The 21,828-nt window shown below is 45.9% G+C and overlaps 1 protein-coding gene across 1 annotated transcript in view; it reads right to left on the minus strand.

The window, feature by feature from the left end:
- Window positions 1–587: 587 nt before the first annotated feature.
- Window positions 588–21,828, minus strand: part of PDE6D (phosphodiesterase 6D) — a 43,963-nt gene continuing 22,722 nt past the window's right edge. The window contains exons 2-5 of the mRNA XM_084779225.1: window positions 5,756–5,844; window positions 5,035–5,160; window positions 4,347–4,452; window positions 588–1,170 (exon numbers count right to left, since the gene is read on the minus strand). Of these exons, the coding sequence (XP_084635351.1) occupies window positions 1,089–1,170; window positions 4,347–4,452; window positions 5,035–5,160; window positions 5,756–5,844 (403 nt within the window). The 3' untranslated portion in view covers window positions 588–1,088. The remainder of the gene's footprint in view (window positions 1,171–4,346; window positions 4,453–5,034; window positions 5,161–5,755; window positions 5,845–21,828) is intronic.

The following is a 21,828-nucleotide window of genomic DNA, read 5'->3' on the forward strand; positions in this document are numbered from 1 at the left end:
ATCAGAAGTTCAAGATCATCCTTGAAGCTATAGCCCAGCATGAGGCCAGCCTGGGCTACATGAGAACTTGCCTAAAACAGGAAGACAAAACAAGTTTCCAAGATAACATGAGAAAGAGAATTGTCACAGATAATTGGTGCTGGGACACTCTAAGATGTACAGTACCTTCTCCTCATCCAAAGGCACGGCCAGGGCTGGGAAGGGAGGTGGGCGCTAGGGAGCCGGGTAGCGCCCTCTGGCCCTCAGGCCTACCGTTCTGGTTGCCGGTTAAGTTGAAATTGTTGATATTTTGGAAAGGACAGTGGACTCTGGCCTAGAGTTGAGGCCCTGCCAAAGCACTCCTTGTGGTTCTGTGTCAGGCCTGAGGCACTGAGGTAGGACTGCGCCCCTCCTAGGCTGGCTTCCTCTCCGCCTCTCCCCAGCCCAGTGTTTCCCCATCAGTCTCATCTGACCGTCCACTTCCAGAAGCAGCAGGGGAGGCGGCTGGGATGGAAGCCATCAGTCCACTTCTGGGGTGAAAACAGGAATCTTCCTTCCTTCGGAAAGCTAAATTCACAGGCCAGAAAGAAAAGGAGAGATAGAAGCAGTGCCATGCTAAAGACTGTAGGAATATTTTAATGCTTTAATTACATTATGTAATAATAATATCATAGTCTATTTTACAAGTTAAAGGTATGAGAATGTATGAAATAGAAGTGGTAGGAAAAAAACTAAACGGGTCAGAAAGGTCAAAATTTTCAAAACTGGAGGCCAAAGAAAGCCTGTAGGGCCCAAGGAGGAGGTGGGGCAGGTGACAGGTGCAGTGTGGTTCCTGGTTCGGCTTTGATCCCATGTTTGCACCAGGAAGGAGTCGAGGCTTCTCCCCTGTCCTTGGCTGGGGCTGGGAGTTTAGTCTTGTCAGTGAAGATGGAGATTTTTGGGAGAAAAAGCCAACTGGCCACCTATACAGAGCTGGTTTCCTGGTGCCACAGGTGAGCTCTGTGCGGAAGGAATCGGCTGAGTATCAAAAATCGAATGTGTGGAGGAAAAAAGTAAAGCTTCCTCCTGCCCCTGTTCCAAATTCTTGAAAGTACACACAGGCTCTCCTCTCAGATGTAGAAAAGCCTCACTCTGGATGTGCTGACAAGAAGATCATCGTCAAAGAACTTCGTCTCTATGATGACATTGCCTCTGTGGGAGAGAATTGAGAGGACAAAGGAAGTGAGTGCCGCAGGCCAAGGCACCACTTCGCGTCCATTTGAGGTCTCCAGGATGGGCCCATGTGCCACCTGGAGCTCCAGCTTGTTACACTGCAGTCCTTGTTGAGAGCCAGGTGTGATGTGCACACCCAGAAACACCCCCTCTCTGCCCAGCCCCCCATCCGCAAGGCTGATCGAGGAAGGAGGATCTGAGGTCAAGGTTACTCTGGGCTATACAGTGAGGCGCCACCTCACCTGTAATCCCAGCACTTGGGAGGCAGAGGTGGGTGGATTGCTGAGTTCCAGGCCAGCCAGGGATGCAAAGTGAGACCATGTCTCAAAACAGAAACAAAGCAATGTTAATAAAACAAAATTAAAAAGTGTTGTCTAGCCGGGTGTGGTGGCACACGCCTTCAATCCCAGCACTTGGGAGGCAGAGGCTGGTGGATCACTGTGAGTTTGAGGTCAGCCTGGTCTACAAAGTGAGTCCAGGACAGCCAAAGCTACCCAGAAAGACCCTGTCTCGAAAAACAACAATAACAACAACAAAAATGTTTCTATGGGTTAGATTCTCAGTGTTTAACTCACGTGACTAGTTTTTTTTTCCTATCAAGCACAGATGTCAGAGTAAGAGCCTGCCTTGTGTCTTGGCACACTAATGTCCTTGCAGTGAGCTCTGCATACAGATCCCTCTGGCTTGGTTACTAATGGACAGCTGCAAATCCTGGGCTGACCTCAGGAGGGCAGCTTTTCCTACAGCATTGACTAAGGCAGACAGCTAGGAGATGGCCTGCCCTGCAGCAGCCCCCTGACTCTGGGTGGCAGCTGCTGCTCTTCCTCTGCAGACAAACTCCTCTGCCAGTGCCTGGGTCAGCTGAGTGACCCCCCTCTCACCTTACAAAGGGGGTCACAGCATTCTATTCACACCAGTCAGATTCGCTTCCCTCAATAGCAGCCTTCCTCAGCTGCTCCTTGAGGGAGACATAACAGATTCTTTCCCTGTCTCTCCCAAGCTGCCCAGGCCTCTGCTTGGTCTAACTCAGGCTAACGCTATTGGCCAGGGCTTGCTGCTGTAATTTGCAAGCAATGAGCCTTAAATGAGGCACCTGTACAGTGATGGTGGGTGACTAGTTGGCTATCTCAGTGGTCCATTCTGTTTTCTTTCTGTCTTTTCTGGCCATGCAGAGTGCACCTTGTGCGTGCCAGGCAGGAACATTCTCCCGGAGCCAGAAATGGCAGTGCTTCCATTTATAAGATGGGATACTGTTGCCATACCAAATCTCTTTGAGGGTTTAAAAAAATGTTATTTTATTTTATTTTTTGTTTTTCGAGACATGGTTTCCCTGTGTAGCCCTGGCTATCTTGGACTCGCTTTGTAGACTAGGCTGGCCTCGAATTTAGAGATCCGCCTGCCTCTGCCTCCCAGAATGGATTAAAGGTGTGCACCATCATGCCCAGCTGTTGTTGTTTTTTGTTTGGCGGTGGGGGGTAGTTTATTTTTTAAAATAATAATAATTATTTTTTAAAGATTTATTTATTTATTTAATGTATAAGACTGCTTTATACCTGGAGGCCAGAAGAGGGCACCAAATCTCATTATAAATGGTTGTAAGCCACCATGTGGTTACTGGGAATTGAACTCAGAACCTCTGGAAGAGCAGGTGGTGCTCTTAACCTCTGAGTCATCTCTCCAACCCTAAAAATAATTATTTTAAGGCTGGCTATGGTAGCACATGCCCTTAATCCCAGCGCTTGGGATTAGGGAGAGGCAGGCAGATCTCTATGAGCTTGAGGCCAGCCTGGTCTACAGAATGAGTTCCAGGACAGCCAGGGCTACATAGAGAAACCCTGTGTCAAAAGTAAAAATTAAAAATACAAATAATTTTATTTTATATGCATGGATGTTTTGCCTGCATGTAAACCTGTGCAACATACATGTGCCTGGTGCCTGCGGAGACTAGGAGGGCATCAGGCCCCATGGAACTGGAGCTATAGAGTTGAGAGTTGCCCTGTGGGTGCTGGGAGTCAAACTTGGGTCCTCAGAAATACACCTGAACTGCGGAGCCATCGCTCCAGGCTCTCTACAGCTCTTCTACACATTTGATCTGTTTCTCATGAAGGGTCTCCTGCAGATGCTCTAGTGTTGCACAGTTATGTGTGGATGTAAACTCTCAGCACTACTACTAAAACTTTTTTTTTGCGGTGTACGGTGTAGAACTCACATGTGTTAAGCGTGTTCTCTACCACTGAGATACAACCCCAGGCGTACTGAAATATTTACAGACTCTGTCTTTTCCTAAAGGAAAACAGCAAGTGGCAGCTACTAACAATGTCCTTACATTTTCATTTTGTTATTATTACTGTGTATCTGTGTATGATGTGTGTTAGTGCAGGAGCATGTGGTGTGTGCCATGGTATATGTGTGGAGGTCAAAGGGCAACTTTCAGAGACTGTTCTCTCCTTTTAGCTTAGGTCAGCAGTCTTGCCAGCTTTGACAGTTTTTTTGACAATATGAACAAACTGCTCTTTGACCAGGAAGCACAGTTATTAAATTCTAGGCCAGGCTCTGAAAAGCTATGCCCAAATATAAGATAGAGCACTTTGGCAGATGTGTAAAGGGGGTCCAGACAGCGTACAGAGAGGCTCAAGGACAGCATCCAGTTGCTAGATCTGACAGATCTGACACTTATTTTGTGTCAGTTTCCTTCCACACTGTCTCATTTAAATTTTTTTAATGTGCATTGTGTTTTGTCTGTATATATGTGTGAAGGTGTCCAATCTTGGAGTTACAGACAGTTGTGAGCTGCCATGGGGATGTTGGGAATTGAACCTGGGTTCTTTGGAAGAGCAGCCAATACTCTTAACTGCTGAGCCAACTCTTGAGACCAACACTGTCTCATTTTTTACCTTCACTTTATTCTTAAGAGTAAGGCTCAGCAAGATAAAACATTATCGTCCACGGAGACAGGTAGTCAGGGTGAACTGGAAATTTAAAATGTAGTCTAAAGTTCTTGAACATGTTATTTTTTATAGGACCAAAGTCAGGAGCCTTCACACACCACTCTCTCCCTCTTCTCTCTAGTTCTCTACCGGCAAACAGGACCCAGAGTCCCACCTGCCTGAGAGCCTGCTCTGAGACACACTGGAACCTTCCGGGCCCTCACTCACGTTAGGACGCTGGCGGGCATCATCTGGGACTCAGGCGCTGCTTCTATCAAGGACTGCCAAGTGTTTGTGGAGTTAGGGATCACAAAGCCAAACTCGAAGAACCACTCTGAAGGGAGAAGGAAAAGCCAGTGAGCAGGTGCTACTGTGGGCATGGGGGAACCACAGGCTGTATGTACCCCTCCTTTAGAGGGGCTCCTCCTATCCAGAACCATGAAAGGATCCTGTCAGAACCCTCCTAAACCAGAGGCACAACGAAAGGACACGGAGACCTTTGCAGACTATCTTCTGGTTTATGCCACAGGCTTGTTTCTTCTGGGGTCTAGCAGACAAGGGGCCTTTGGAATTCTGGCTCCAGAATGCCTACATGTTTGTCCTCTTACATTTTGAGAACTCAGTGCAGAGTCCTCACCGGTCACAGCTTATGATGTGTGGGTACAGTCCTATACTACATCATAATGGCTTCTTCCAGGATCACACTGTACTAATGCACCAGGCAGAGGCACCCAGGCTTCCAGTGTCAGAGACCGCACAGCCCCTTCTGTGGCCAGCCTTGTTTTGGTTTGTTTTCCCCAGCGTTGTAGAATGTAGAAATTCTCTTAGTTACAAAATCAGTGTTCTCAAAGCACGGCTCTGCCTGTTGCCCCCATCCTCCTACGCTCTGGTTCCAGCCACACACGGAGCAGAATACCTTCTAGGCATTGCCCTTTGAAGTAAACTTTTTGTTCCAGGCGGAATTTTTCCATTTGCTCTGCTGAAGAAAAGTTCAGTTCTCGAGACACTGCCTTGCACTTGAGGATTTTCTTGGGCACACGGGCTGATGAGAGAAAGAGAGAGAGAGAGATTGGTACCCTTCTAGTGAGAGCCACAAGGATACGATGCTTCAGGCTCCTGGGAGCGCTCTCGGCAGGCTGAGGCTGTGAGCATCCTCTCTCTCTGCAGGCTCTGTGGGTGCTTTTTCTACATGCTGATTCATCCAAATGCTTTCTCTTTTCTTTTTTCCTTCAGAAAGATAAAAAAAGGAAAATTTTCTTTTGGAAAAAGTTGAAATCTTGGCTTCTAGCTTTGATTTTTTTTTCTTTTTTTCCTTTTTGAGACAGGGTCTCAGGTGGTCCAAATTGGCTTTGAATTAACTATATAGCTGAGGCTGGCCTTGAACTCCTGATCTTCCTGCTTTAACCTGCAAAGGGTTGGGGTAATAGGAATATGGTATCACATCCAGATCTGAGTATGGTCTAGTGCTAAAGTGGATTTGGGGAAATGAGAGAAAGAAATGCGGAAGTGAAATAAGATGTGTTCTGTTTGCCTGTAGGGCTCGCCTGTCTAGTAGCTGTGTGCTTACTTAGGTCCCTGCTGCCAGGGTCTGTTTGGGCATTGGGCATAGCTTGTGCATTCAAGGGGCTGCAAAGTACCTTCATGCTCCACACCAGGGACAGACAGGTCTTCTGTCCCTTGCCAGAGTATCTTCCCTGTTTCGGCATCCCGAAGGTTCATCCAGTTTCTGATCAAATAGGATTAAGGAAAGCTAAGGCTCTGAGAGGGACTCCCACTGTGTAGTGTGAGGGTCTCAACTTTGCTCCTAGCAGCTCTTATTTTGTAGCAGGCCTGCCAAACTCCTCAGTGCTGGGAAGGCATGGAAGTATGTGGAGGAGGAGAGTCCAAAAAATACCTAAGGGAAGAGGGAGAGACCGCTGGGGAGGTTTTATCTACACCGTCTCATAAGAAGCAGAGACATGGTGGGGCTGGAAAGAAAGCTCAGCGGTTAAGAGCACTGACTGCTCTTCCGGAGGTCCTGAGTTCAATTCCCAGCAACCACGTGGTGGCTCACAACAATGTATAATGTGATGCATACTGTATACATAATAAATAAATCTTAAAAAAAAAAAAAAGAAGCAGAGACATGGACTGGGAAAAAGTCCAGCCGTAGAGCGCTTGCTTAGCATTTCTTAGGTCCTGGCTCAATCTCCAGAATTAGGAGAAAAAAAGAACTCAGGATAGGAACTAGAACTTGTAGCAAGGGCTAGAAGAAAGAACAGGGAAAAAGAATCTCATCAGCCGAAACTGTAGAGACACGACAGGTCAGATTATCAGGGTACTGACAAAGGACTGAGCCACACAGTCCTGTGGTGAAGATCGCAGCCCACGATTGTCACTCACTAGCACAGAACTCTCACATAGCTTTTTCTTTTCTTCTTTCTTTCTTTCTTTCCTTCCTTCCTTCCTTCTGAGACAAGGTTTCTCTGTGTAGTCTTGGCTGTCCTGGACTCGCTTTTGTAGACCAGGCTGACTTTGAACTCACAGTGATCCACCTGTTTCTGCCTCCCAAGTGCTGGGATTACAGGTGTGTGCCACCGTGCCCAGCTCTCACATAGCTTTTCAGTGTCCTGCTTTCACATTCAAGAATACATTGAGGACTGGTAAAATGGTTCAGCAGGTGAAAGTGCTTGCTGCAGGAGCCTGACAACCTGAATTTGATCTCTGGATATCACAGTGGAAATGCAGGACGGATTCCCAAAATAGTCCTCCAACTTCTCTGACTTCCACAAAAGTGGTGTAGCATATGTACACACACACCCCACGCCCCCACACATGGGGGTGTGGGGTGTGTATGTGGGGGAACAGAGACAGACACACACACACTGGTCAGCCAAGAATAATCAGAAACCAAGCTATTTACTATAAAGTGTAGTGAGAATTTTGGTTTCTTTAAAAACCTAGTTATGTGCTGGGCCTGGTGGTGCACGCCTTTAATCCCAGCACTCAGGGAGGCAGAGGCAGGCATGAGTTTGAGGCCAGTCTGGTCTACAAAGGGAGTCCAGGACAGCCAAGGCTACACAGAGAAACCCTATCTTGAAAAACCAACCAACCAAAAAAAACCCCAGTTAGGTTATGTGACTATGTTTTTGTTTTACTCCCAGGTGTGGGGTATGGGGCTCCTTCAGACTGTCCACAGTGATCAACTATGATTGTCTCATGCTCTAGGGGTGGGGGTGGGGCAGGGCATGATTTTGCCAGCTTCAGATAGTTTAATTCTGGGGACTCTAGAGAGGGTATAAACGGGCCTTGAGAGGGCCTGTGGTGGCAGCAGTAACAACAGACTTTTTGCTGTTGTCCTGCAACGGAGTATTCATTCCTTTGTACCCACCAGCAGTATGCCTAGCCCCATATTGGACACCACTTAGGGACATACTTTTTTGGCCTACTTTATTGGGTTCTTATATATACAACCCTTCTAATCCTTATTCCATTCCAATCCCTTCCAACACCCCCAACACTAAGTAAGAGAGAAAGAAGGTTAGAGGGGAAAGGGGGCATAGGCTTCTTTAGACTACTTCCTGTTGATTAGGGGTGTTGAGTTCCTATGGGAAAAGCACAATCTTCATCGTTAGAATATCTCCAAACAGTAATCTAGCAGTCCAGCAAACCAGCAATAGCAAACGCAGCAGCAGGAACCAGCAGCAAAAGGAGCAGCAAAAAACAACGTGAAGGGCTGGAGAGATGGCTCACAGGTAAAGGGCACTGGCTGTTCTTCCAGAGGTCCTGAGTTCAATTCCTAGCACCCACATGGTGGCTCATAACCATCTATAACATGATCTGATGCCCTCTTCTAGCACGCAGGTGTACATGCAGGCAGATCACTGTATACATAATAATAAATAAACACATCTTTAAAAAACATGAAAATTCAAGCTGGGCATGGTGGCGCACGCCTTTAATCCCAGCACTCAGGAGGCAGAGGCAGGCAGATTGCTGTGAGTTCGAGGCCAGCCTGGTCTACAAAGTGAGTCCAGGGCAGCCAAGGCTACACAGAGACCCTGTCTCGAAAAACCAAACCAACCAACCAACCAAACCAAACCAAACAAAACAAAAAACATGAAAATTCAATGAAAAAAATTTTCTTTTAAAAATGATTGACAAAGAAAATTATTGCTATGGAATCAAAGAGGCGAAGTATGTAAAAGTTATAAAGCAATATTCTGTGAAGTGTCCAAACAGCTTTTTTTTTCTTCTGTTTAACAACAAGCCCTGTGTCACCATCCTCCTGAGAGGCATGGGCTATGCTGTACCTTGGCAGCTCGGCGGTACAGATCTCTTTTCTCTCGTATACAGCTGGGGCAAGCACATGGCCTAGAATTGGACACTGGGGACCTCAGTTCTGGGGTCCTGAAACTGGTATTGCACAAGTATTTGAGGAAGAGTTTTTGTGTGGGCTTGCATTGACATTATCAACTTGCCCTTTCCTGCTGTGTGGCCTTTTGGTGCAGATCTTTGCCACACTGTCCCATTTGTCTGACTTGAGGTCAGCTGAGGACCCTGCACAGCACAGCTGCTGTGTATCACATGGCTGACAGGATGACATTCACCCAGAGATGGTCTAGGTTTTTTTTTTTTATTTTTTTTTGAGACAGGGTTTCTCTGTGTAGCCTTAGCTATCCTGGACTTGCTTTGTAGACCAGGCTGACCTCGAACTCACAGTAATCCACCCGCCTCTGCCTCCCGAGTGCTGGGATTAAAGGCCTGCGAAACCATGCCCGGTTGAAGGTCTAGGTTTTGCTGTTACACAGAAGATGCACAAGACAAGCTTGGGCTGTCCATCAGCCTAGGACTGTTGAGTAATTAGGCCAGGAGCCAGAGTTACGCACGCCTTTCTTCCCTGGTGTGTGGGTCCTAACCAGCTCTCCCAAGTGCTTGACATGCTTCTGGCCACTGAGTTTTTTTTTTTTTTCTTTTTGTTTTGTTTTGGTTTTTGGTGTTTAAAAAAAATTTATTATTTTGTATATAGTGCTCTGCCTACATGTACACCTGGACACAAGAAGAGGGTATCAGATCACATTATAGATGGTTGTGAGCCACCATGTGGTTGCTGGGAATTGAATTCAGGACCTCTGTAAAACTAGTTAGTGCTCTTAATCTCTGAGTCATCTCTCCAGCCCTTTTGTTGTTGTTGTTGTTGTTGTTGTTTTTTTTTGAGACAGGGTTTCTCTACGTAGCCTTGGCTGTTCTGGACTCGCTTTGTAGACTAGGCTCGCCTTGAACTCAGAGATCCTCCTGCCTCTGGGATTAAAGGCGTGCACCACCACCACATGGCCCTACCCTTTATTTTAAGTAACTGAATTTAAATGCAACTTCCACGTACACATTTCTACTTAGGTTATAACTTACAATTTTACATACTGAAAATCTGCCTACTTCTTCTTATATATACAAGAGAAAGCTTCTTCATTCTAAGATGGGGAACAACTGACACTGTTGTCCTGTCAACCCACTCTGAGCTCAGATTTGGCCTAGATGCCCTAAGCCCTGGGCTTTCAGAAGACACTGTCCTTACTTGGCCTGCTGTGCAAAGGCCTCTCAATACCTCACAGCAGTGCCTTATGTACCCACTGCAACAACATGTACATCAGACTGTCTGCAAGTTAAAAAACAGCAATTATCTCTACAATTCCTGACTCACAGGCAGCCAAGGCATTTTTAACCAAGAGCCTCAGCTGGAAAAAGCCTTAAAGAAATGGTCTCGGATCAATCTGCGTCTGGAAAAGATGCCCCTGGCCCAGGTCAGCAAGAAAACCCTGACATGCACAAGACTTTATTTTTATTATTTTTGGAAGGCATATGGAAGGGTGTGGAAGAAAGGGAAGGGAGAAATGATGTAATTATATTATTATTTCAAAAAATAAAGTTATGTTATGTGTGTTGGTATCCATGGAGGCCAGAGGTATATCCTGGGGCTAGATTTAAAGCGGTTGTGAACTGCCTGATATAAATGCTGGGAACGGAACTCAGGTTTTCTGGAAGAGTAGGTCTGTTTTTAACGTCTAAGCTATCTCTCCAACTTATTTTTAATTAGGTGTGTGTGTGTGTGTGTGTGTGTTTCTCTGTGGGCTTGTGCATGTGAGTACAGTTGCCTAGAGAGTTCAAAAGAAGGCATTGGCTGTCTTAGAACTGGGGTTACAAGAAACTCACAACTGCCTCCAATTCCAGGGAATCTGGCACCCTCTTCTGGCCTCCACAGGCACTGCACATGCACTGTGCACAGACAGATGTAGGCAAACAAGACACATTAAAACTGCCAGTGTTTAGGTAAGTTTTTCATTCCACAGTCATGGGGGCTTGTTAGACTTTAGACAATAGGAAAGCAGACAGCACCAAAAAGGGTTCCATCCAAGGGTGGTGGAGTGGAAGCAGCCAAGGCCCCTTCAAGGTCTGAGGTTTAGGAGCGAAAAGCGGGCCCGGGGCTCAGTGTTGAGATAGCTTTTCAATATCCTGGGTTCTCTGGGTCATTCTCAGAATAGAGAGGGACAGACAGACAGACAGGGATCCCCAACAAGCAAACAAACTGACTCACAGGCCTGTAATCTTAGCATGCAGGAAGCTGAAGCAGAATTGAGTGCAAAACCAAAAAATGAAAATATAACAAAACAAGCTAAGACAAAAACCAACCAAACAAAACTTGAGCAAACAATGAGAACGGCTGGCCTTTTAAAAGTGAGAGACAAGCTCTGACGACTAATCAGTCATCTTGTTGATGATCATCTTTTTGCCTGGGGCTAGAGAGACGGCTGAGCAGTTAAGAGCCCTTGCTGTTCTTCCAGAGGTCTCAGGTTTAATTCCCAGCACCCAAAGAGCAGCCCATAACTGCTCACAACTCTGACTCCAGTTTCAGGAATCCAATGCTCGTTTCTGACTCCAGTGGGTCCTGCGTGCCACTGCTACACAGGCATACATGCAGGCAAGATGCTCATATACATAAAATTCTAAAATGAAAATAAAGAAAAGAAAAATGTGTTTGCTTCAACAGCTTTTTGTTAAGCAGGATTTCCAGAGGAAAAAGCGACCTGAGTTTTAAGGCTCAAAGGTCAAGTCAATTCCAATCTAGAGCGAGGATTAGGTTGACAGGCTTTAAAGGAGGGGATGCTGGGCACTATTTATAAACACCGTGCTCTGGGTCAGGCAGGTCATCTCCCTTCTAAAGGCTCCCTGGTGTCTGTGAGGAGGATGAGCAGAGGACTGGTTCTTTGCTACTGCAAGTCTCCCTTAGAGGAGAGCACATCTTAGAATTAGGACTCCCTCACCTGGGATCAGGCCAAGTAAAATGCCCTCACATGTAAAAGCACCAACAGCTTTAAAAACAAGCTTCAGTCCCGGTGAAGGTGCTCGCTACCAAGCCTGACGCTCTGAATTCAATCCCTGGTACCAAATGGTGGAAAGAGAGAAGCCACTTCCATGAGCTGTCCTCTAACTGTCAAATGGAAGCTGTGGCATACACACACACACACACACACACACACACACACACACACACACACACACTAAGTAAAAACAAAAAAATTAAGTTTCAGAACAAAACAGTAAGTTTCAGGGTGGGAGGGAGGGATTGGTAGGAGAGGAGGGAGGGGCTACGATTGGGATGTGAAGTGTATAATTTAAAAATAAATTTAAAAAGTTAAAACAACAACAACAAAACCAATAATCTTCAGAGCAAAGTCAAAGATTGCAACACACTGAGCCACTAGAAAGTTAAAAAACAAAGCAAATAACATGAAAGTATGGGAGGCTCTCAGCTTAAAGGGAAGATTTTATGAATTTTTTTGTGTTATAGAATCTATGTGGGGGCTGGACAGATGGCCCAGTGGTTAGAGAACTTCCTGCCCTTGCTGAGGGCCTGGGTTCCCAGAACCCACATGGCAGTTCACAAACATCTGCAACTTCAGGTGACCCAAAGCACTCTTTTTTCCTCCTTAGGCACCTGGACACATGTGGTACGCATACAAACATACATACAAACATGCATGCAGAAACAAAACTCATACATAAGTAAGTAAATAAAATAATTTAGATGAGCTAGTAGAGGAGTTGGAGCCAGCAGTATAAGGTAGTGGTGGAAGAAAGTAGCAAAGTGCACAGGGAAAACTTAGGGACTTGGAGAAAACAGTTGGAGCAGCAGTTCTCAACCTGTGGGTCATGGCCCTTTTGGGGGTCAAATGACTCTTTCACAGGGGTCACATATCAGATATATACAGTTATAAAGTAGCAACAACATAATCTTATGGTTGGGGATGGTCATCACAACACGAGAAACTGTATGAAAAGGTCACAGCATTGGGAAGGTTGAGAACCACTGAGTTAGGGGAGGGGGTACCAGGTCCATTTCCTTGAGAGACGTGAATGAAGGAAATGAGCTTAAAATGTTTTAGATATCTTCTAGCAAGCCCCCAGAGGCATTTTGTGTGGGCACATTGGTTCTAGGAGCTTAGTTTTAAACGGAAATGGTTACATCAATTTCTATATAATAAACAGATTGTACATGCCAGAACCTCATTGAAGAAGAAAGAATGAGAGAAACTAGGAAAAGAGAGGAAAAGGGAAAAGAGCAGAGAGAGAAAGTGGGGAAGTTGGAGAAGGAAAAGAGAAAAGAAAAAACAAAACAAAACAAAACCATGATATACACAGAAGGGAGCAAGAAAATGCAACAGAGCTGGGCGGTGGTGGCGCACGCCTTTAATCCTAGCACTTGGGAGGCAGAGGCAGGAGGATCTCTGTGAGTTTGAGGCCAGCCTGGTCCACAGAGAGAGTTCCAGGACAGCCAAGGCTACACAGAGAAACTCTGTCTCAAAAAATCCCAAAAAACCAAACCAAACCAAACCAAAAAACCCAAACCAAACCAACAACAAAAAAACAAAAAACCCAAAAACCCAAAAACAAAAACCAAAAATAAATAAATAAATAAAAAATAAATAAAGTAAAAGGAAAAGAAAAAAAAAGAAAGATGCAACAGAAGGAGTAGGGTGTGTGTAGATGGGGTAGATGCACCTACAACTCAGAACGGAGAGGCAGCCCAGGGCAACAGAACAAAAAGGAAGTCTTGGGAAGTCTGTAGACGGGAGTCTATGTTTTTACTTATTTTATGCTATTTAAGTATTCTATGGCTGTCTCGGCAGATAAGGTTCTTGGTATGTGAAACTCCTCAGAAAACCTTAACTGGCAGATATTTAGTTTCATGTAATTTAACGTGTAAATTGTGCCACTTTTTATTTTGTTTTATCCTTGCTAGGTAGGCCAGGCTGGCCTCAAACTAAACAATGTTCTTCCTACCTCTGTCTCCACAGTGCTGGGATTACAGGCAGGAACCAAAACACCCACCTCGAATTTCAATAGTAAGCAATCTGCTTAAAAGTATTTGAAATGGTAGGCTGGAGAGATGGCTCAGCAGAGAGCCCTGGTAGTTTATCCAGAACTGGGGTTCAATTCCCAGCACCTACTTGGTTGCTTCAATCCTCTGTCACCCCAGTTCCACGAGACTGAACGCTGTCCTCTGGCCTCTGTGGGCGTCAGGCATGCAAGCAGTACACAGACATACATGTAGGCAAAATGCTCACACACATAGTTTTAAAAAGAGGAAATGTTTCCATAAGAAGTCTCAGGCCTTTCTTTGGGCCACGAAGGAACAGATAGAGACCACAGGGCACACTACTGTACAGTCACAGGAAAAAGCCGAGAGACAAGCAGGAGTGCTCCAGAGCAGGATGCCTGCCACACAGCACAGGTCTCGTGAGCCAATTAACCCAGCCTAGTTTCAGGTTGTAAACACAAACAACAGACAAACCAGGGCCTTAAGGTTGGTCCAGAACTACACGAAATGCTTAAGGAAGCATTTATATCTTATAGACCATGACGCAAGTATAGAATACTATAATTATTTAAGATGAAAAACTCCCCAAAGAAGGTGCTAGGCATGGTAGCCCACAACTTTAGTCCCAGCAGAGGCAGGTGGATGTCTGTTGGGCCAGCCTGGTCTACATAACAAGTTCCAGGACAGCCAGTTACGTAAGAGAGACTGTTTCAAATCTGCCTGTGTTAGATCGCTCAAGACGATCTAACAGGCACCAGCTCTCTCGCGCACACAACTGAATAGTAATAAAACCAACCAAACAAAACTCAACCAACCACTCAACTAACCCCCTTCCCCAAGGATATAACATCAATTATTTCCAAATTCTCTAACAGACACATGGCCTTATTCTATCTTGCTGGCTTTTTACTTGTTCGGGGGCAAGGGAGTAGAAAATGAAGGGCTCTTGCTATGTAGTCCTGACCAGCCCAGAATGAGCTTTGCAGGCCAGGCTAGCCTTGAATTTGTGACAGCTGTGCTGCCTCATGGGTGCTGTGATAATAAGCATGTACAACACATCTGCTTTCTCTCTAGATTTTAATAAGAAGAAAAGCAATTGAAAGGTGATTTTAGTGTTTGGCTTTGGTTTTATGCATTCTGTGCCTTGCAATTCCCAGAAATCCCACTGTAGTCCTTTATGTTGCTCATATATTAGTTCTCATCCTGCCTCTGTTTCTCATCTACACAAGAGTACAGATAAGAACTAACACTTGTAGAGATGGGTCAGCATTTCAGAGCACGTGCTGCTCTTGTAAAGGACCAGGATTCGGTACCCAGCACCCACACTGGGTGGCTTACAACTGCCTGTGATTCCAGCTCCAAGTGATCCAATGGGCACTGGCTCACACATGTACACAAGACTGGAAATAAAAATAAAAATCTTTTAGTTGGGGTACAGGGAGGGGTATAACAAGAATTTTGGTTTCTTTAAAAACACAAAAATGTAGAGCCAGGCGTGGTGGCACACACCTTTAATCCCAGCACTCTGGAGGCAGAGGCAGGCCAATCTCTGTGAGTTTGAGGCCAGCCTGGTCTACAAAAGTGAGTCTAGGACAGCCAAGGCTACACAGCAAAACCCTGTCTTGATAAACCAAATCCCTCCAAAACAAAAAACCCACAAAAGTGTTATGTGACTATGGTTTTTGTTTGTTTATTTTCCAAGACAGAGTTTCTCTGTGTAGCCTTGGCTGTCCTGGACTCGCTTTGTAGACCAGGCTGGCCTCGAACTCACAGAGATCTGCCTGCCTCTATTTTACTGAGTGTTGGGATTAACAGGCATGCACCACTTGCCTGGCTATTTATGTTTTTTGTTTTAATCCCAGGTGTGGGATATGGGGCTGTTTCAGATTGTCCACAGCAGCTAAATGATTTGTGTCATGCTCTGGCAGGGGCATGATTTTGTCAGCTGCAGATATAGTTTATGTTTGGAATTTTGGGGACTCTGCAGAGGGGATGTAAATGCCAGAACCCTGAGAAAGGCCATGGCTGCTGCTTCACCGCAGCTGCTGTTGCTGTTTGGAGATATCCTGACAATGAAGATAAAGCTTGCACCAAGGAACTCGATGCTCCTGATCAGCAGAAAGTAGCCTAATGATACCACCGACGCCCCTTTCCCTACCTTGTGTTGGGAGGTTGAGGAAGAACAGGGGTGGTGTAGGGAGGTAGGAAAAAGAACCCAATAAAGTAGCCAAAAGTCTGGCTGCAGAGGGAGATGATGATGATGATGACACAAAAATCTCAGTATGGTAAGAAGTAGCTTTTACCTTCTGAGTGACTATATTACAGGTATATGACACTATACCTGACCTAATCCTAATTTTTGTCTTTGTTTTTTGAGGAAAGGTCTCTCTAAGTAGCCGTGGCTGTCCTAGAATCGCTCTGTAGACCAGGATAGCCTCTTAACTCAACAGTTAAGAACACTGGCTGCTTTTGCAGAGTCTTGGGTTAGATTCACAGCACCCACACAGCTGCTCACAACCATCTGTAACCCCAATCCTAGGGGGGTCTGACACCCTCTTCGGGCCTCCATGGGCACTAGGCATACACATAGTGTACAGACATACACACAGGCAAAATACTCATACACATTAATAAAAACAACTTTCTAAAGAAAGAAAATAATAAAAACAAAAGAGAAATGGAAATATTGACCAGGGAGATGGCTCAGTGTGTGAAGATGCTTGTGGCCATGTCTGAAGTCCTGAGCTAAATCCTTGGAACCTGCATGGTGGGACTGACTCCTTCGAGGTGTCCTCTGACCTTCACATACAGGGCATGGCATGAAACTGCCCCACCCTAATAAATACTAAAACAAAAATGGCAATTCTCTGTGCAATAAATAAGTCTAAGTACCACTTGCTGCCTTTCTATTCTAACACACTGTACCGGGAGCTTCAGATTGGTTCTCCTTCTCCTATCTTAACAGATTTAAAACGAGAAGGATTTTATTTCTACTTTGTGTAGGAGCATTTTGCCTGTGTATATGTAAGTGTGCCAAGAGTGTGAGGTGCCCAATGAAGCCAGAAGAGGGTGTCTGATCCCTTGGAACTGGAGTTACAGACATCTGTGGGCCTCCATGTGGGTTCTGGGAACAGAGCCTGGGTCCTCTGGAAGAGCAGGCAGTGCTCTTAACCACTGAGCCATCTCTCTAGCCCACCTTTACTTCTTACAGTGGACCAAATACCTGTGGCCCCATCAAATTCAAAGGTTAAAACTTTGGCTCCTAATATGCTAGTTTTAGGTGACTAGATCACGAGAGTGGAGCACCCATGGATGGGTTTGGGCCCTTAGGAAACTCAGAGAGCTCTCCCTGTCCTTCCACCATGTGAAGACCCAAGCTGAGGAGAGTGTGGAGGTCTGAGGATGACTTGTGGAAATTGGTTTTCTTGTTCTACCACGTGGTTCTGAGGATTGAAGTCGGGCCAGGGATGATGGCAAGAGCTTTCACCCACTGAGTCATCTTCAGGGCCTGATTATTCCTGAGCTGGGTGTGGTGGTCCCTGCCTCTAATCCCAGTGTTTGGGAGGCTGTGGCAGGACTGTTTGTTTAGGGCAAGCCTGGGCTACATACCAAACTCAAAGTTAAGCCAGGCAGTGGTGGTACATACCTTTAATCTCAGCACTTGGGAGGCAGAGGCAGGTGGATCACTGTGAGTCCGAGGCCAGCCTGGTCTATATAGCAAGTCCAGGACAGTCAAGGCTACACAGAGAAACCCTGTCTTGAAAAACCAAACCAAACCAAACCAAATAAAAAACCAAAACCCAAACCCAAACTCAAAGTTGGTCTTTTATATAGGTCTTATCTCACAAACCAGGACTGGTGGTGCAGCACACAGGTAGTGTGCACTTGCTTGCTGTGCTGGCTAGCTTTATGTCAACTTCAACAAGCCAGAGGCATACGAGAGGAAGAACCTCAACTGAAAAGCTGCCTCCACAAAACAGGGAGAGCTACAGTACATCTTCTTAATTAGTGATTGATGGGGAGGGCCCAGCCGTGAGGCGCAAGCCAGTGAGCAGCACCCCTCCATGGCCTCTGCATCAGCTTCTGCCTCCAGGCTCCTGCCCTGCCTCCTTTCAACAATGAACTATGCTGTGGAAGTGTAGGCAAAGAAATCTTTCCTTTCCAAGTTGCTTCTGGTCATGTGTTTCATCACAGCGGTAGTAACCCTAAGACAGAAACTGGTACCAGGAGTATGAGGTATTGTTGTGACAGACCTGACCATGATGTTTTCTGCAGAAGAACCTTGAAAAGCTGGGCTAAAAAAGTCACTGAGTATTGGAGTTCATCGGGCTGTTCGGTGGAGCTTGGGAGAAAGAAATGTTGAGAGAAACGAAAACAATGGAGGGCTGGCTTGTGAAGTTTCAGAAGGAAGTTTGAGAGTCTCATAGAGACTCAAGAGGCCATTTGCTAGACTCTGGCTAATGGGAGCCAAAGAATCAGGTGTGATTAACAAGAGGCCAGCAGCCTTGAATGAAACCTTTGCTTTGCTGGGACAATTGATGATGCCCAGCTGGGGCTGAGAAGTTAGTGGTGATTAAGAAGAGACCAGCATCAACGAAGTCAAATCTAGGAATTGTTTCCACATGGTCAACACACAGCAGCTGTGTTCCAGGTGGCCAAGGTTGTACCTTGCCCTGGCAGCTGAACTTAGTATGTGTAAGAGTATCCCAGGTGTACTGGTTTTGACGGCATAAAATGGCTTGGATTCTAAGAGGCCACTGGTGAAGGTGCAGCCCTCAGCGGCAGTTGAAACCCCACAGTTGAAGGGGTCGTGCAGAGAAGTTGGGTCATGGCACCATGAAGAGCCCAGGAAAGGCTATTGTTCAAAGTGCAGCCCCGTTGCAGTAGGAGACCCCAGTATTTTGGAGATGCCAGAACCATGGGATGGCTACCAAGAACAGCAGCAACTGTGGAATGGAGCCAGCCAGAGCAGAGGGCGGAGGCCTTTGGAGGAGCCCAGAACATGGTGAGTGAATCCCATACAGTGGAATGGTTTACAGTGTTGGGGTTGGTTTTGCTTTGTTCAGATTGTCACTGTGCCTAGTTCTTCTCTCTTGGAATAAAAAAGTATTCAACTTATTTTTGATTTTACAGGAGCCCACAGTTAAGAGATTTTTGTTTTGCTTTGTTTCCCGAGACAGGGTTTCTCTATGTAGCCTTGGCTATCCTGAACTCACTTTGTGGACCAGGCTGGCCTCAAACTCACAGTGATCCGCCTGCCTCTGCCTTCTCGAGTGCTGGGGTTACAGGCATGTGCTACTGTGCCTAGCTAAGATTTTGAACTTTTTAAAAGAGACTTTGTATTTTTAGAGATTTTTGAATATTTCAAAGAAACTTTGAAGTTTTGAGTGTTTGAATTTTTAAAGAGTTGGAATGTTTTATATTGTGATGTTAACATTAATATGAGATCTTGGAAACAAGAAAGGGAAGTTTATGTCTTAAGTAATGTGTAGGTGGGCGGTGGTGGTGCACACCTTTAATCCCAGCACTTGGGAGGCAGAGGCAGGTGGATTGCTGTGAGTTCGAGGCCAGCATGGTCTACAAACTAAGTCCTGGAGAGCCAAGGCTACACAGAGAAACCTTGTCTTGAAAAACCAAAAAAAAAAAAAAAAAAAAAAAAAAAAGTGATGCATTTGTGTGCCAAGCTAACAAGGGTCAATTGTGTTAGCTAGTGTTTATATCAGCTTGACTTGAGCTAGAGGCACCAGGGGGAGGAACCATGGTTGAGAAATACCTCCATAAAACGGGGCTACAGGCAAATCATAGGGCGATTTCCTTCTCCTCTTCCTCCTCCTAATGTGTATGAGTGTTTTGCCTGCATGTAGGTGTGTGCACCACGTGTGCCTGGTACCACAGAGGTCAGAAGAGGGCATCATTCCCTGGACTGCAGGGTTGTGAACCACAGTGTGGGTGCTTGGAATTGAACCCTGGCCCTCTGCAAGAGCAACAAGTGCTCTCAACCTTTCAATCGCTGAGCCAATTCCACAGTCCCACAGAGCATTTTCTTAATTAGTTATTGATGTGGAGGACCCAGCCCTGGGCAGGCGGTCCTGGGTGCTAGAAGAAAGGCTGGGCAAGCCATCAGGAGCAAGGCAGGAAGCATCACCCCTCCATGGCCTCTGCATCAGGTCTTGCCTCCAGGCTCCTGCCCTTCCTTCTTTCAATGACCTGTGCTGTGGAAGTGCAGGTTAAGTAAACCCTTTTCTTCCCAGGTTGCCTTTGGTCATGGGGTCTTATCACAGCAAGAGTCACTCTGAGACACCTGCACAGGCCTGGAGTTTAGAAACAAGCAGCACATTTGGATGCTGAACTCCTCAGCACAATGCCATTTCCTTCCACATTACCTTCTTGTTTTTTCTTTTTCTTTCTTTCTTTCTTTCTTTCTTTTTTTTTTTTTGGTTTTTTGAGACAGAGTTTCTCTGTGTAGCCTTGGCCATCCTGGACTCACTTTGTAGACCAGGCTGGCCTTGAACTCACAGCGATCCGCCTGCCTCTGCCTCCTGAGTGCTGGGATTAAAGGCGTGCGCCACCACGCCCGGCTTACCTTCTTGTTTTTTCAAGACAGGGTTTTCTCTATGAAGCCCTGGTTGTCCTGAAAGTTGCTCTGTAGACCAGGCTGGCCTCTAACTCAGAGATCTGCCTGCTTCTGCCTCCCAAGCGCTGGCATTAAAGGTGTGTGCCACCCGCGCCTGGCCTTTCCATTCCATACTTGAAGCTTTTCCCTCCCATCTGATCTCTTCTTAAGTCGCTTTCTTTTCTTTTTTTAAGTAATGGAATCTAACTTGATCATTGCTTACAGGGTACCCTTTACGATAAGCACTCTCTTACTCTCAGTGCCTCCTCATGCGGCAAGGTAAAACTATCTGTATTTAAACCACTTCCAGGATAAGGCTACCTGCGTGACCAAGAGAACCCGCGCCTCTGTGGTAACTTAATGATTGCTGGCAAGGGTGGCCTCTGTCAATTTACTTTCCTCTGCCCTGAGTCAGAGTCACAGGGGAGGGCTATGGAGCTGGTTGCTTTTGATTGGTAACAACAGCAGAGGCTGTGGATTCCCTCCCCTGCTCTTGCCCTGGAAACAGCAAGCCAAATAGCAGAGTAACCCAAGTAATCCGATAGGCCCTGAAACCGGTGGCTGCTCCTTGGCAAACGTGGCAGTATCACTAAGACAAAGGGAAGAAGGGAACTCTGCAGCTCTGGCTTGGCAGGGAGGTCTACCAGTTCCTTTCACACTTGTCTTTGCTCAATTTGAAACTCCCTCCCTCCTCACTTAACTCTCACTGAAGGGATCATACGGAACCCAAGCCCAAGCCTTCAAGTCTGTGACTTTGGGTTACCAAATTAACTTGTGAGACAATTACAGGGCACATATTGTTCAAGTAGTACAGTAGTTATTTATTTAAAAAACATTTCCTAGCTGTGTGGGAGGTCGTGTGCACCTTTAATCCCAGCACCTTGGAGGCAGAGGATGTTGGACTTCTGAGTGAGTTCCAGGACAGCCAGGGCTGTTACACAGAGAACCCTGCCTCCAAAAAAAAAAAAAAAAGAAAAAAGAAAAAGCACCTGGGCATTGCAGGTGTCAGGTAAGCACTCTAGCCTATTCCCCAGCCCCAAACCAGTGGTTAGCTGTACTGTGTCAGTGTTGATTACCTGGTTCTGATAATACTGACATAAGACGTGACCACTGAGGAACACTTCACACTTCAAGTGTACATTTGAATACACTGTACTGTTTTTCAACTTCTGAAAGTCTAGAATAAATTTTAAAACAAAGTTTAAGAATAAAAAGGTAGAGAAAGTTGCTAGATGTTATAGCACATAGCCTATAAATCTCAGCTCTGGAGAACATGAGGCAGAAGGCTTACATGTTCTAGGCCAGCTGTGCTGGAGAGATGGCTCGGTGGGTAATGGTGCTATGATAGCTGTCGACTCAAGTTTGTTCCCCAGAATTCACAGAAATGTGGGATGAGAGATCAGACTCCACAAATTGGTCCTCTGATCTCTATAAGTATGTCCTGTTATACACACATGTGCACACGTGTGCACGCACACACAAACACACATACACAAATGTAATTTTAAAAATTCTGCCAGGTATGGTGGCATATGCCTTTATTCCTAATGTTCAGGAGGCACAGTTTATATCTCTGTGAGTTCAAGGCCACCCTGGCTTACACAGCAAGTTCCAGGACAGCCAGGGTGATATAGCGAGACCTTGTCTCTGAAAACCAAAGCAACTGAACAACATGGAGAAGACGGCTGGGAGGTTAAGAACACCAACTGTTCTCCTAAACAATCCAGGTTTGGTTCCTAGGG

The sequence above is a fragment of the Acomys minous genome (assembly GCF_964271855.1).
Source record: "Acomys minous genome assembly, chromosome: 4".
Lineage (NCBI taxonomy): Eukaryota > Metazoa > Chordata > Mammalia > Rodentia > Muridae > Acomys > Acomys minous.